Source organism: Cardiocondyla obscurior, linkage group LG04, assembly GCF_019399895.1.
Source record: "Cardiocondyla obscurior isolate alpha-2009 linkage group LG04, Cobs3.1, whole genome shotgun sequence".
Classification (NCBI taxonomy): domain Eukaryota; kingdom Metazoa; phylum Arthropoda; class Insecta; order Hymenoptera; family Formicidae; genus Cardiocondyla; species Cardiocondyla obscurior.
In genome coordinates, this window is record NC_091867.1 from 7,817,072 (window position 1) to 7,831,277 (window position 14,206).

General features: G+C 41.5%; 1 protein-coding gene across 2 annotated transcripts; it reads left to right on the forward strand.

Annotated features, from left to right (window-relative positions):
• Positions 1-87: 87 nt before the first annotated feature.
• LOC139101905 (progestin and adipoQ receptor family member 3) lies at positions 88-8,878 on the forward strand. Of its 2 annotated transcripts, XM_070655419.1 has the most exons (9): positions 88-2,562; positions 4,528-4,710; positions 4,809-4,829; positions 6,419-6,579; positions 6,682-6,838; positions 6,921-7,073; positions 7,313-7,592; positions 7,711-7,875; positions 8,081-8,878. In XM_070655419.1, the coding sequence occupies exons 2-8, from the start codon at positions 4,564-4,566 to the stop codon at positions 7,848-7,850; spliced, it is 1,059 nt and encodes a 352-aa protein (XP_070511520.1). In that variant the 5' UTR covers positions 88-2,562; positions 4,528-4,563; the 3' UTR covers positions 7,851-7,875; positions 8,081-8,878. The 2 variants fall into 2 exon arrangements, with proteins under 2 accessions (XP_070511520.1, XP_070511521.1); XM_070655420.1 differs by lacking the exon at positions 4,809-4,829.
• The last annotated feature ends 5,328 nt before the right edge of the window (positions 8,879-14,206 follow it).

The following is a 14,206-nucleotide window of genomic DNA, read 5'->3' on the forward strand; positions in this document are numbered from 1 at the left end:
GAGTAACTCGAAATCTGTGCTTTTGGTTCCTGTGTGTGTGTGTAGTAATTTAATTATGCATATCGTTAATTGGCAAATGGCAACCGTGCAACTTTAAGTAATCGGAAGTATTTAAAAACGCTGGCTAAAGATTTTCTGTTAGGATTGTGGCCTGCGGTTTTTCACAAGTCTCAAATAAGATTCGTTACGTAATTTATTGAAGACATACAGATCGCTCATGTTATCCTTTTCTGTTTTAGATTAATGATAAGTAGTCGATGGATCCATTTCCTCGATGAATGGAAGAAAGCAAATTCCGATTATTTAAATTTATATACGGATCGCGTTATAAATTAGGCGACAATAATGTCGACGGGGCGAGAAGATCGTCATTGGATATCCAACATCTCGGCGATTTATTTCGCAGTGCATGAATGCACTCTATTATGTTTATGCGTCGCGCTTTGCGAATCAGGAATTCGCCCAACTCGTCGCTTATCGCGGCGCTATTTTACTCGCATCAATACTTTACAACTGTTTTGCGTGCAAATGTTTCTTTAAGCAGCGACTTTTTTTTATTATTTAGTTTTCGCGACCAGGTATTTTTCCTTTCATCCACAATATAAACGCGTGTACCTTGCGACGCGCGATCGTACTGTCCATTGCTGGACGAACGATAGACTTAAACCTGTTATTTAAACGTTGCGATTACAATATTATATCCAATATATTGTGGCTGTAAGGGTAAAGTAATGTGATTACATATTATTTCTTTAAAATCTAGCTCTACAAAATGAACAAAATGCATCGTTCAATTGCGCAATGTCATTCAACGCGATAATGCGTTTAAGAATATATGAAACTACATATTTGCACTGTTTGATGGTGCTAGCAGTGTGTTTTTGGCTTCTAACCATAGATAAATAAAATCCGATACACCGTTAAAAAAAAAAAAAAAAAAAAAGGGAAGATTATGATTACTTAATTAGTGCGTAAGTGAAACGATTTTGTCTTGCGAACCATGTGTAAAGCGCGCGCTAGAGGCGAAAACGTCTCTATATGATCGGTGCTTAAATATGGCAAGCTGATGGGGCGACTAAAGGAACTTAGAGAAGGCAAATCGATTAGTATGTAATGCGGCGGACCGCTGTTTACGCCGACCTTGTCTCATACGACCGTGTATTTGCTGTAACTTAATTACGAGTAAACGCGTCGAATCTGGTATTTAAAAGTTATAGCCCTCGAAGAAAAAAGAAAAAAAGGAAAAAAAAAAAAAACTGATCATCGTTCACTCTTTAGTAGAAGACGACTATTCATGTGTATAATTAATTATTACTACCGCAATAATGAACATTTTTAATAACTTATCTTGTGTACATTTTAGCTTTAGCCCTTTATATAATAAAGTCCACATGATGATAAGATAAAGCGCCGAATCCTTCTTTTCTTATCCTCGTGCGGCCTGCCGCAAACTCGAGCGTGCGAATGATAAGTGGATATCACGATTCATCGGTCACGTTTCATGCTATATAGTCATCATATGTCCTACCGTAGAAGCCGTGCGACTGAAGATTCGTGCCGATAGCTGCAAAAGTATTATCGCTGCGCCGATCACTCGTTCGAAAGTGGTCTTAGCCCACACGTCTTTCCCAATTCTTCAATGTCATCCGACGTGACCTACGTGAAAGTCACATGAAACCGATTTGTCCCCCTGAGGATTTTATTATACGCAGCTGACGCGCTTTCGACAAAAGAAACTTTTTCGCCTTTCGAAAGCGACGACAGAGACTAAAATCTTAAAGATAGGTATGTATAATTATAAGCTAGTCGAGATCTGCGATTTAGGCAGGACACTAAAAGTATAGTTTGTAAAAAAATAACCGAGTCGACTATATAAGATTAAATAGAAACGTGCGTGCAAAGGCTTGAACAGTGAGCGATATATTAAACTAATAATTACAATATTACAAAAAGCGATTCAGAACAAGGAAAGAAAAGAAAAAAAAAGTTATGTAGAATTTACAAGTCACATTGTTAATTACGTATACGTATCGTATCACTACGTCGTGCCGCGCGATTTGTACGTAGCGATTAAGAATCCGAATCGCTCCAGCGGACAACCGTTCGAATGCATATTTTACGTTATTGCGAGATGCGACATTGAAGGCCGTCCGGCGGTTCGCTGATCGCGAATCCGTGGAGAACCGGACGGGTGTTCGCAGTTCGGCGGGCAGTGAAAGTACCGACACGGTCCCCCCTTCGTGCCACGAGTACGAGGGGGGACTCTGTTGATTCCTGAGCATGTGCTCCTCGTACGTCGGGTGCGACCCTGGCCAGTCGACCATCATCCTCGTCGTCGTCGCCGCCGCCTCGCTTCGCAATCCGCGCCTCGGCCTCGGCTCATTTAGACCAGCATTCAGCACGGCGCGCTCGGTGCGGTCGATCGAATCGCGTTTGTGGTCCGATACGTGGTGGAGATCGCACGCAAAGAGTGCGCCGATGCGTCGGTAGGCACTCGACCACGAGAGACGTCGATGACTCTCCGTTTCCTCGACCGTCTGTGAACGATCGCCACTTCACGAGGTACGTGTTATCACCGTTAACCGAAGTGGCCGTCCGAAAGCGAGCCTCGTCCGCCGCGAGAAAAATTTAATCACCTTCGACCGTCAAACGGGACACGTCACTTTTCGCGATTGTACGCAAGCAATAGTGTAAAGAATAGAAAAAAAAAATCAGTACATACATATATTGTTAATATTTAAACGACTGAAGACACTCTGATCTTTTCGAGCGCCACTGTTTTACACGTATTTGAATATTTACGATTTGCAATCGAGAGAGACCGCGTTTTGAACCAAATTGTAATTTAAAGTGAGCCCGATCGATTGGTAAATTAAACTATTGTACCAATTAAATAAATAAATTTTACGCGAAAGGTGGAAACGAGCGATCAATTTTACTCGCTAGATTCTCAATGTCACTTTGCCTCTCAATGTGACTGAACAATAGGACTTTGTCCTGCGAATTGCAGAAGAGATAGTAATCTATCAAGGAAGCTTGAGAATTGACGACAGTCCGCAGGTCATTAGCTTGACCTACTGAATAATTATATATATGTGACGTACATAATGAAACGCCGCGTTATCAGTCACATTTATTTAGTTCGTTATCAGCTAATGAATTGGAGAACATTAAACATACGATAAAATTATGTACAACAAATTCAATTCACTTTAAATCTTTTAATTAATTGAGGAAATATAAATACACGCAGGTGCACGCGATTGTACTTTTTAAAACAATTGTACACGTGGTAATTCATACTTCACCGTAGTTTTATTACATTTATATTTTTACGTAATTAGTTTTTTTTTTTTTTTCTAGTTCATTAGCTAATGCATAATTCGCTAAAGCGTAAAAATGTCCACGATATCGTTCGTCTTTGTTCTTAATTGTTCGCACGAATATAAATATACTGTCTATTGCATAGAATTGACGCAATTGGTCTTTGTGCGTCAGCAAATAGATAATCACGATAGCACAATTTTTATCTGCCAAGACAATGCCGCCGGCTTCAACCTGAAGGATTTAATAATAATTAAAAGTATCCGTAAATAATATAAACGCCGCGACGCGGGGGGAAAGGCTGAAGATTTTAGAATTATACATATCGTTACGCGAACGCGCCTCTCGGTCACTTCCTGCTCGTATATATAATGGTGAAAATACAGTCCGTGCGATCATACTTTTCACCGGGTGTAAACGGTACGATCTCGGCGGATTCCAAAGTGCGCCTTCGACTTTCTCGTAGATTAGACGTAGCTGCGTGACGTAGAGAGAGTGAACAGAAATCTCCTCCTCTCACGCGGAGTCCAGATAAAAAGACAACTAGGACATCGCGAATGTCGGGCCGCGCTTTTTCGCTCCTAACGTTTTCCGAGCGCTCAGCTAACGAAACCGCCGCTTAATTCATCGTTAACGACTAGAAATTTCCGAACTATCAAGCGCCGAATAAGCCTTTTCGGCACGGCCGCGTGAATTTCTAATCGGTCGAACTTCGCGTTTCGAAAGCCGAGCCGCGTTCTTCGCCTCCGATTATTTCTTTCGTAGCGCAGTTTTTGTCCTCGCTACTGTAGCGACGGCAAATATCTGCCGGACTCTGCACGGCCGCGAACAAAATTCGCTTCCGATTAAATGGCGTAAGAAAGCATTCCGCTCGCTTACGACTAGTTACCGCCTGCTTTTCCGTATTCGCGCGGGGCAATCTCCTTTCTCGAGAAAGTTACGTATACCAACGTCACCATACATATCAAAGTTGTATCTCTAGTCGGGCTTCTGAAGAGCTTCGTTCCGATGGATAAGCATTCTTTTTTTTTTTTATCTTTTTTTTCTTTTTCTTTTTATCACGCGCGCGTTCGTGTTTTTCCTAAGCGGCGTGGAACAACCGGCGCTAGTTCGATAATCATTAGGACAAATTCGTTTGATTGTAACACCGTCGCGGATAACACGATGAACGCCTGTCTCTAATCTTTATGTCGTACGTTTCAGGAAACAGGTGTTGCACAAAAGGTCTACGCCGCTTGAATGATGAAACTACTTGCCGGCGTGGAGGAGGTTAGCGACCACTGCGAAAAAGAGACTAATAATGGCCAACTGCACAACAATAACAGTCATGAAAAGCAATCTACAACAGAATTGGCGCAAGAAGCGACGAAACCGCTCGTCAAGAAGGTTAGTCGACATTCTTAGGCCGTGCGCCACTTGTAAACAATATTTTACTAAATTCGCCGGCGGATTAAAAGCTTGAGATTTAAGGATAAAGCTTTCAGATTAGAGAACCGGAGGAAAAGGTAATAACGTCAAGCGATCACGGCAACGACGAAGTGACTTCCTCGAGAATCTTCCGGATAAGAGAGTTTGGTCCTGGAATTTGGTCGCTAGGTTATAAACAAAGGGCACTGCGAGGCTGATATGGTCTATTTCTTGTCGAAGTCATTCATTTCCGTCTTTTTTTTTTTTTTTTTTTTTTTTTTGCAAGACCAGGACACGCGACTACGATTTTCTGGGTTACACGATAAACTCTGTAATTTTACATTTCTCCTGTTACCGTGTGCGTTACGAGTGCGGTTTAAAAAAAAATCAGGAAATTTCCTATCGCTAGCCAGAGATCGCTAACGAAGTCTATTTTGCGAAAAGTGTATTCATCATTCGTCGCTTCCGCAAGTGATAATGTTAGTAGTTTGTCTCGGACGTAACGGGCAAATTACAGCGAACTTTAATCGCTTCGACGAGTATCCATTGCAGGGAGAGTATAGATCAAGTTCTGAAGTTATATTCCGACGAAAAGTCGGCGTTATTTTATTAGTTATTTATCATCTTCCGCAACGGCACTCGCTACAATCGCGCTTGATATTGCTCCATGCCAGCTTAGCAACGGGAATCGATTTCACTAGCTATAAATGCGGCACGAGAGGAAAACGGATGGCGTAAACTTGACACACTCGAATGAAAGGCAGGTTCCGTTGCGGCCTACTTACCGCATTCGCGTATCTGTGAAAGATGTGGTAGGCCCGAAACACGTCTTATCTACATCCTCTTCTATCTTTTATCCAAGTCATTAAGAACGCATCCTACATGCGCCCAATGCACTTGTCAATCTCCTTTCATATTGCTCAAATCTCCTTTCTATCTTGCTCTTAATATAGTAACTAGGGATTAAATTTCCATGTTATACTACATACCATGATACGCTATATTTTATAATTTATTCTCTATGCTATGAAACGATTTCTCTCTTAACGCGTTGAATACTTAGCTGTTATACTGTTTCTTAATTATTGTTAAGACAATTAAATGTGGCGTAGATAATTCATAGAAAATATTTAATTCTGTTTAGCATGGACAGCGTTTTCTCTTTCTAATAATTATATCAGTTAAAAGGAAAATTCATTATATCACGAAGTCACATTATTTCATTGTTTCTGCGAGGTTTACATCGTTGAGGAATGCCATAAACGAAAGCAATGAAAGCATTTGGTATTGTCCGGAAGATTCCGAGTACAGTAAAACGTTATTTCTTGTAGTAGGACTTATGTAAGTCAAGTCACTTATGATTATAACGTGGAGTCAATGATATGCACGAAACGAACAAAATACTTTTTTTTCCGCTCATGCAAAACAGACTGCAATTTTTTTTATTATTATTTTTTTTTTTTTTACATAATTATATTATTTGAAAAGTATAACAATAGGTTTACATATATTGGACAGCGCAAGAGGAAGATTGAATTCAATGATTATTCAATCAATAATTTAGAAGACAATTGTTTTTTTTTCTTTTATTATTTATAGCTTTTGATTTAATATTTCTTGAAAGCATACTGGATGTCTTATTCAGCGCTAACATAAATATCTAAAAAGTATTTTCTTTCTTAAATAGATATGCGACGATGCAACAGCCAAGAGGGAAAGTATATCAGTGGACGAAGAAAAGCTAAGACATTTGCTTCGGTTCGAGGACGCACCTGAATTTCTTCAGCATAATCCTTACATACTGCGTGGCTACCGAGGCTGCCTGACCACCAAATTGTGCCTGGAAAGGTTGAGTTTAACATTTCACGATTTAATAAATAAATTCTGAATTTTGATAAAAATAAATTTACAGTATGACGATATATTTAATGAAAATATTTTATATTTTAGCATATTTTGGTGGACGAACGAGACCGTAAACATATGGAGCCATATTTTCGGCTGGATGCTTTTCTTCGGTCTGACGTTATATGATCTCTGTTTATTGAACATTCATGCGCCATTTGGCGATAAAATGATTGTGTCACTGTTACTTCTCTGTTTCCAGGTAAAAATTACAGTAGCAGGCAATATATATTTAATGGCTCATTAAAATACAGAATAAATTTATTGAGTTAAATTGTTTTTAGATATGCATGATTCTGTCGTCTGTGTATCATACGTTCTCATGTCGGAGTGAGAAGGATTACTGGTGCTTCCTGGCTTTCGATTTGTTTGGTATTGCTCTGAGCATGCTATCGATATATATGTCGGGGGTCTACTATGCCTTTTGGTGTCACAAGGTGAAGAAATCATTGATTTCTCTGACTATAGGTCTAACGATTCTATATACACCTTATGTATCTTATATACATACATATATGAAAAAAAGTTAATGTTCTAGTGCTTGCATTAATGAAATTATTATGATTTGCAGTTCTCTTGAAATAATAATTATTAAAAAAAAAAAAATTAAAGTATTTTTCAGTTTTTAATTAAAATTAATTAAGTAGGTTACATTAAATAATTATTTTGTTTACAGGAGCTACAGCAGTTTTATCTCTCAACTGTGCTCGCAATCTTTATTATAGCGATGATACTCCAAATACCGAGACTGAACATCAATAGCAATATTAAGCTAGCCGTATTCGTGAGTTGGGCGATATATGGCGTATTGCCAACGCTGCACTGGACCATTGCGATGGGTGGTTTTGATAACCCGATCGTTAGAATGCTTATTCCGAGGGTGATAGGAATGTACATTATTAATGCGGTAGCATTTGCGTTCTATATGCTCAAAATACCCGAACGTTTTTATCCAGGTAATTGTCTGTAATTAGTACTCTCGTTATTGCAACAATGTTCCTTGTTTTGCATAATGCTGAATAATGGTATGATTGTCATGAAATAAATGCTAACATTGTTCGATGTTTCTTACAGGCTGGGTGGACTATGTTGGATCGTCCCATCAATGGTGGCACGCGTTGGTTGTGTTAGCCCTCTATTATTGGCACAACACTGGAATGCTTTACGTGGAATACAGAATGAATCACGGATGTCCGAGTAGTGCGCTATTATGACATACGGATTCTGGCGACCAACCAGGTATGCAAGATAATGGCCATAACTCAACACCGCCGATCGCCCGATAGTGATATTGATACTATAAAGTATAAACCATATCACATTTTTTTACAGCATCAAATATGATCGTCGGTTGTGTCGAAAAATAACCGAGATATTTAAAACTTTAAAATATAATAAATTTTATAATAAATTAAAGTTTAAAATTGTGAACATTTTATTGCAGAATCCATCCTCGCCATGGATTGCTCCTGCATGATGAAGATGGGTACTACTCGGTCGTCATGGGTCACGGATCCGCCGTTCTATAGTATTTTGAAGAATACATCTTGTGAGATACAAAATCCACTGCGTATGTACGCGCATCGATAGTCGTGACACGTACAGTTTTAAAAGAAATACGCGTTGCAACGTTTCTGAATAGAAAGAGACTCGTCCTGGATATATAAGTCACGATATTCCGTAACTCTATTTATATTTATCCGATATCATTATTTATGTTCGTTTCATGACAGCTAGCGTTATTTTAAATACTTTCCTCTTCTGATTTTTAATTCCAGCAAGACTATAAAATATAAAGTAAGATCAACTAATACGAAGCCTTCTAGTATTTTTTGAAACGCATTATTTAAATTTAATTATGGAATGAGACATAGATGAGATTTACGAACAAATTTAATTAAGTTAATTTATTCAATCTTGGTAAAATGTTCTGTTACGTTCTGATTTCCTGCTGGAATTAAAAGCCATTCTGTGTTTTTAGAAGTACATTACTGTTTTTGTTATGTTCCAAGGAAACTGGGGTTTCAAACTGTTTGATATAGACTATAGGCTATTGATACAGCGTTTTATCACACTTTTTTAAACAATGTTAGAAATAATTCGACTGAGTCTAAATGCTGCATCTTAGAGTGGCTCTTAAACAATACGCAATATTACATATAAATATTAAATGGTAATAGCTGTAATGTTAAAACACTGTTCCAATCATTGAATAAAAAAAAGAAACATATTTTATTTATAATTAACAGTATCTTCTCTCGATCAATTAAATGTATAATTGTATACGTTTAATGTTTCTTTTATATATTATGACTTTCTTCTCTTATCTCATTCTTTTTAATTATTATATTTATTAAATTAGTAACAGAAATGAAGGAAAAAAGGGAGAGATATTATATTTGTTCCAGCGTAAGTCTGTTTCTTTTTATCTTTCTTAATGTTTCAGTATTGTTTCAATAAACTTTCCTTATCCCGCACATTAATTTTATCCACAGAAATGCTATTACGTCTGTCGAACAAATTCCACTGGTTGGACATTTACCTTCGTAGTCTCTTTTACAACGTCGTGCACTTACGTATGTTTCCGGTCACTCGGTATAGGTTGACAGACGCCGTCCCGAGATGGCGACCTCGTCGGAAAATTCGAACTGTGCCAGTTGGAGCAAGTCGCAAATTGCGCGCGGCACGTCTCGCACTTTCGTCGTCGGATTATCATGATTTTTGACCGGATGGATCGCCGGAAGCGGCCCAAAAACCGAGATCCTCGATAGCTCGTATCAGCGATATGGTAAGAGCACCGTAATTTCTAGTCTGCTCGCGCTTCTGACGCCTCGAGTCCCGCTCGGCGATCTCGCAAAGGGCTTTGCGGGGGAGGTCGCTGTCCGCCATTACGTACGACCTTTCCTGATCTTTTGTTAATCGCTCCGTACGCAGCGGGCAGCTTCAGTTACGACTCGGTGCCTCCTTACCATACGTATACTCGCAAGGTGAGGGTCGCGTATCGGTGCCACATCGCTATTAGAAGTACGAAGTCGCGCGTTGTACCCGCGTACGTGGAAGTTCTTGAGAAAATTATAATTCAGAATTTTCATTCGACAGGTGGACACCTGGTCGTCGTTACATCGGTACGTTAATTAATTTGTCACCGGCCATTTTATCGTCGCAGGAATGGATGCACGGGATAACGGTCGGCGTTACGTCGCCGATAATTAAAGGTAATTTTGCCCGTTTATTACGACGTAGAAATGATCTCGCAGCTAGGTGTTACTTCGTCCTGCCGGGACCGTCGCGTAATCCCTCCTGCAGTCCCTTTTGCGTCCGCGACTTTCACTTTTCTTCCGTCGACGATGCGTCTAACCGAGCGGCGGCGATTCTTTATCCGTGCAGGGGGTAGGAAGCGCGAGGGGGGCAAGGCGGTGCGAGCGGTAGAATTTACGTAGCACTTAATCCGGCCGCTTAGAAGGCCTCGGCAAAATCACCCTACTTCACGTTCTCGAGCACCTTCGGCCCTCCGTTCCTTCGCGCCTTCGTCCTGCGCCACTCATCATCCTCGCCTCGCATTCCGGCGCTTTTCCGCTCGCGCTTTTCATTAGCTGGCAAGAGCGATATTCCCGCGAGACGTATTTTATCATTTTCCGTATGGTTTACTGGTCCATGTATTTCGCTACACTCCACCAAAATTAATTACCTGAGTATTCAACGAAACGAAGTCAGAATAGTCCTTAGTTGAAATAAAATAAATTCTTTATAGAATTAAAATCGCGCAAATGGAATCGTTCAATTTTAATGTCGATTACTGTTCTTGGTTTCTCATCGCTCGTTTTTTTTTTTTTCAGCAAAGAGGCGGAGAGCAGCTGAGCGAGCGTAAACACGCCACCGAACACTCCCAGCTTGGAGCTACGTTTCTACGAAGTGTTTTATCGCGAAGAGGCATCGCTCGATTTGTTTACGTCCGTCCAGCGTCTCCTTTTCCGAGGGACGGGCAGTACGGAGGGACGAAGGCGTCGTCAAAACAAAACCTCGGCCCGAAGTAAGTAAACGTCCACCTGTTCTTTCTTATATTTCTGAAATCTCCTTTAATTTTCGGATGACAGTCTCCGGGATTAAAATCTGTCCGGCATAATATTATTTTGTATTTTTCACACGCTTTAATTGCAAAAGCGAGCGTCTTTTAATAATCGCAACGAGTAACTTGTCGGCGTGGCGGTGAAACATTTTGTTAGCATTCGAATAGTCGGAGCAGGAAAACGTGGAACATTTTCGGTCCTCGGCGTTTCGTGGGTGCCGCGCGGGGATTTCGCGAAAAGGTTTCGCGAATCAGCCGCGAAGCCAATCCTTTAATCGTCAGTGCTAAAATATTATAAGGCGCGTAATCGCTCGCGATCGCGCCGAAATCCGCCGGCTAATCTCTCCACCGTAAAAGCGGGTTTTATGTACCCATCTACCGCGAGCGCGCCCCGGCTACGGCCGTTACACCGACACTTCGCTCTCGTTGCTTCGTTCTCGCTGCTTCCCGAGATTTTAATGGTAGTCACACGGCGGATCCGACGGCGGAGAGAAAGAGAGAGAGAGAAAGAGAGCCGGCCGATACGAGTGTACACATTATTCCGTCGTCAGAGACAACAGAAACGTTAATCTCGGTCGCCAATTATCGGTTTTAGGCAGCACTCCTCGTTGTCTTTCGCGCGGTGTCGCTCGCGCTAAAAACCGCCCGGGGTTCGCGCCCACTCGCCACCGTTTGCTCGAAAGAATGATTAAACGCGGCTCGATTCATCGATTATCGGCTTTGCGCCCCGAAGGGAAATCGCCGCGGCTGGCGTGCCCCTATATGCTGCACCCGATTTATATCACGAGCTTCAACGAGGTGTCCCAGATCCACCGATCTCAATTTACGATTCCTTGACCGAGTTGCGGTTTTAATGAAGATCCATTGTTGAATATTAAGAGCCTGCGGCGATACACGCGGAATAAAAAGGGGAGAAAAAAAAATGTTTTCTCGCACAATTCATTTTTTTACAAGTTTCTGTTTGAGATATAATAAGTAATGGCTCGGAGAGTTCGCCAAGGAAGGGAATTAGTTAAAACGCGTGCGAAGTAAGCTCGTATTTTAGGACTTGTATTCCGCGACGTAAAATTATCGCGCGATATTGAGACGACGGGGGACGAGCGAGAAAGACGCGGAAAGGAAAAGAGAGTGAAAGGGTGGGCATTGCATCCGGAAAAATAAAGGAAAGTAGCACCGGTAATCCAGAGCGTGGCCCGGGTCTTACCGAGGCTTCCGCGGATGTTTATTGAGTCGGTACGCGCACGCGCTACATGCAACACTATCATCTCATCTCATCCGGTCTCGTCTCATCGCCCGTGTATTCCCCCGCGGCTCCCGTTTCCCCTTTCGCTCTATTTCTTTCTCTCTTTCGTCGCCTGCTCATTTGCTCTCTTTCTTTCTCTTTCTGTCTCTCCTTCGTACTTCGTTCTTGATTTTATCTCTATCACATTTCTCGCTTTTCCTCGCCTTTCCTATTCTCTTCCTTCCGCTCGCCACCTTATCCCCCTTACGCTCGCGACGTCCATTCAATTCTGTCTCATCTGCCCGAGGTTACTTCGGGCCTTCCGTCGCCCTATTTTCCCTGGGCCATCGACTCTTTCATTCATTTCGAACTCGGCACACCCGCCGGCTGATTTTACCATCGCGATCTCCGCCACGTGCTTTATTTTTATCCCCGCGTTTCCAGTGACGCGGAAGTACCGAGTCGAGTCTATTTTAATATGAATTATGTAATTGTGCACGCACTGCATGCCTGAAGTTTAACATCGGTTAAGATAAACTCGTTAGGATCGTCGCGATAACAATCTTACGTTTTTCTTTTCTCTTCTTTTTCCTTTTTTTTTTTTTTTTTTTTTTCTTTCTTTCTTTCTTGTAATTTGAGATTAGAAACGAACAAGACATTTTAATGTTACGATTTATTTCCGAGTCGCAATTACACCGATTGAGCTCTCAAGATTGTGCGCTGCAATGCGAGCTGAGTAACAATAGAGGCGAGTGCGCGACGACACATACGCGCCGGCACGAGTTAGATAAATCTCGAGTGAAACACATGCACGCATGGTCCCCTCGAAAGGGTTGTTTGCACACTGATAACTGGCGCATACGATATGAGATTATTGTAAAGATAGGGAGCCGTATATAACGTACAGCTGTAACCCGCGCCACGTTGACACAGATAGAAAAAACAACGAGAACCGCTGCGCGCTTTTTTTTTTTTTTCCACGCCGCTTCAATTATATCGGCCCGTGCTTGCGCAACACTTATAGCGCGCTGTTTTCTGCACGTCTATTATTGCCGTCCAGCGTTCTATTTATTTTGCCGTCAGTGGGTCACAAATAATTGCCACGTACGTGTATCTACGATATTGTTTAAAGCAACGTCGGGTTTAAACACCCCCAAAATTTCGCTTACTATTCTTTATATATTTTTTTTTTTTTTATATAAATTAAAATAACCGCGAATGCGATACGTGGATTCTTCGTACGACACGCGCGGTCTTATCAGAAATCATTTTCCAGCGCATGTAATCTTATGTCAAAGCGAGAAATCCGCCGAGCATTACGTCGTTTAGTGGTGTAATAAAAGTCGCGAGAGATAGCGTTCGCGGAATCTAGATTCTTACATTAGTTTCGCTTATTTCGGTTTATTTCGTAGACTGGGTGGGAGCTCGCGTGGGTGCCCGAGGGATTTCTTCGTCAATAATAATTCAGCCGCGTTCGCTAATTCGTCCGTCTTCGCGCTATTGGCGTCGAAGTGGCGGAGAGGTCGGATAAAATTAAAAATAATTAACGAAGCTAACTGCTTCCCTTCCTCTTCACGAAGGAGCAGACCGCGGGTGGATTGAGAGGGAGCTTTAAAAGCCACCTGTAACCGTTATTACTTTTTCGCTTTCTCGGATCGTTCGCCACGCACGTACCGGCAAACGACACTGTCGTTGTTGCCGCGTGAATGCGGCCTATCTTTTCTTTGTTTTTTTTTAAATATTTTTTTTATTTTCTCTTCCCTTTTTTTTCGATACCAAATTACTCCTTCGTCGCCACACCGTGATGCACCACGCGCACGCGTAAGAGAGGCACGCGGCGATCAATCTCTCGAATCTCTCGAATTGCCTTGCGAGAAAACAGCCCCGTATTAGCATTCGCCGACATTATATACGAGATACAGCGTGGCGGCGATGATAATTAATTCAATCGAGTTCCGATTGCACATCCGGCGATATCCGCAGCTTGACCGCGCAAGCATGTGCGATTGTGATTTACAATTCGTAATATAATGTCAATTTGGCATCAATGAAAAATGTTTACTCCCGTGATCGTTACTTTAGAAATGTTTGAAGAAGAAAAAAAAACCCAACGTGTATTTATAAGAGCCGTATTTTTGCATCCATTATTTTTTATTTGTTCATCGCTATGCGACTCGTTATCCTTGATTTTTACGAGAGGGCACGACGAAAGTCGTCGGTTCTTCTCACGAGTGACAGGCGAACGCTCGTTCTTTACTTAATTGCGAAAATCCGAGGGGGTA